The 1,155-nt window shown below is 50.7% G+C and overlaps 1 protein-coding gene across 1 annotated transcript in view; it reads left to right on the forward strand.

Moving 5' to 3' along the window:
* Positions 1 to 506: 506 nt before the first annotated feature.
* The window catches only part of LOC123048231 (indole-2-monooxygenase-like), a 3,496-nt gene continuing 2,847 nt past the window's right edge, over positions 507 to 1,155 (forward strand). Inside the window, exon 1 of the mRNA XM_044471373.1 lies at positions 507 to 1,037. Coding sequence (XP_044327308.1) covers positions 555 to 1,037 — 483 coding nt within the window. The 5' untranslated portion in view covers positions 507 to 554. The remainder of the gene's footprint in view (positions 1,038 to 1,155) is intronic.

Here is a 1,155-nt window from a genome sequence, read left to right on the forward strand (position 1 = left end):
AAACCGGGAGGTCCTGTAGTCCCGGTTTGTGTCACAAACTGGGACTAGAGGGGCTCGTGGGGCCCCGGCCTGACGCCAGCCTGCCACCACCCCTTTATACCGGTTCGTGCCACGAACCGGTATTAAAGGGTCAACACGAACCGGGACTAATGCATAGCCGTTCAAACCGGGACTAATGGTACCATTAGTATCGGGCCAAAATCAAACTGGGACGAATGTGTCTCACATAAAGTTGTTTTTCTACTAGTGTATGGAGTCCAAATAACGGGTTGCAGTTGTCTTGCCATGATGTTGGTATTTTTCACATTTGTTCTGATGGGGAGCAAAAAGTTTATAAAGCACCTAACCAAGAGTCAAAGACTGCCTTGTCTGTTAATGAAAGCTACGTTTCCCCTAACTAACTGCTCCTAGTGGAGTGCACAATTCTGTCGTTTTACTCTGCCTGGCTAGCTTATAAGCAACTGATCGAGCTTGTGATGTTAAACTAAGCTGGTTGGGAATAACAATTTCGCCGGCAGAGCTCCACACAGTGCTGGGCTAGACATTAATTCGTCATGCTAGAGATGCTTCCGCTGCTATGCTTTCTGTTCATCTTCCCGCTCTTCCTCTTGTTTGTGAATTATTGGTTCACTGTGACTGGTAAGACAAGAAGAAGGCAGCAGCACGAAAGCCGCCACCAGCCTTCTCCACCGGGACTGCCCATCATTGGGCACCTGCACCTCCTCGGCTCCCTCCCGCACGTCTCCCTCCGCAGCCTCGCCAAGAAGCATGGTCCTGACGTCATGTTCCTCTGTCTTGGAGCCGTGCCAACACTCGTTGTGTCATCCCCGCGTGCCGCAAAGGCGGTTCTGCGCACGCACGACCATGTCTTCGCCTCGCGGCCCCGCTCCATGGTCTCGGAAATCCTCATGTATGGCTCGTCCGACATCGCCTTTGCACCATATGACGAGCACTGGCGCCAGGCAAGGAAGCTCGTCACCACTCACATGTTGAGTGTAAAAAAGGTGCAATCTTCCCGCAACGCCGTCACGGAGGAGGTAATTTTAATGATCTCGCAGTTTTCACGTGGTGCTTGGTCGAAATATGAATATCTCTGTTTGCACACGAGAAACTATAATTGTGAATATTACTGCAAGTTTCTTTTTATACCCCCCC

This window comes from Triticum aestivum, chromosome 2D, assembly GCF_018294505.1.
Source record: "Triticum aestivum cultivar Chinese Spring chromosome 2D, IWGSC CS RefSeq v2.1, whole genome shotgun sequence".
NCBI classification, from domain to species: domain Eukaryota; kingdom Viridiplantae; phylum Streptophyta; class Magnoliopsida; order Poales; family Poaceae; genus Triticum; species Triticum aestivum.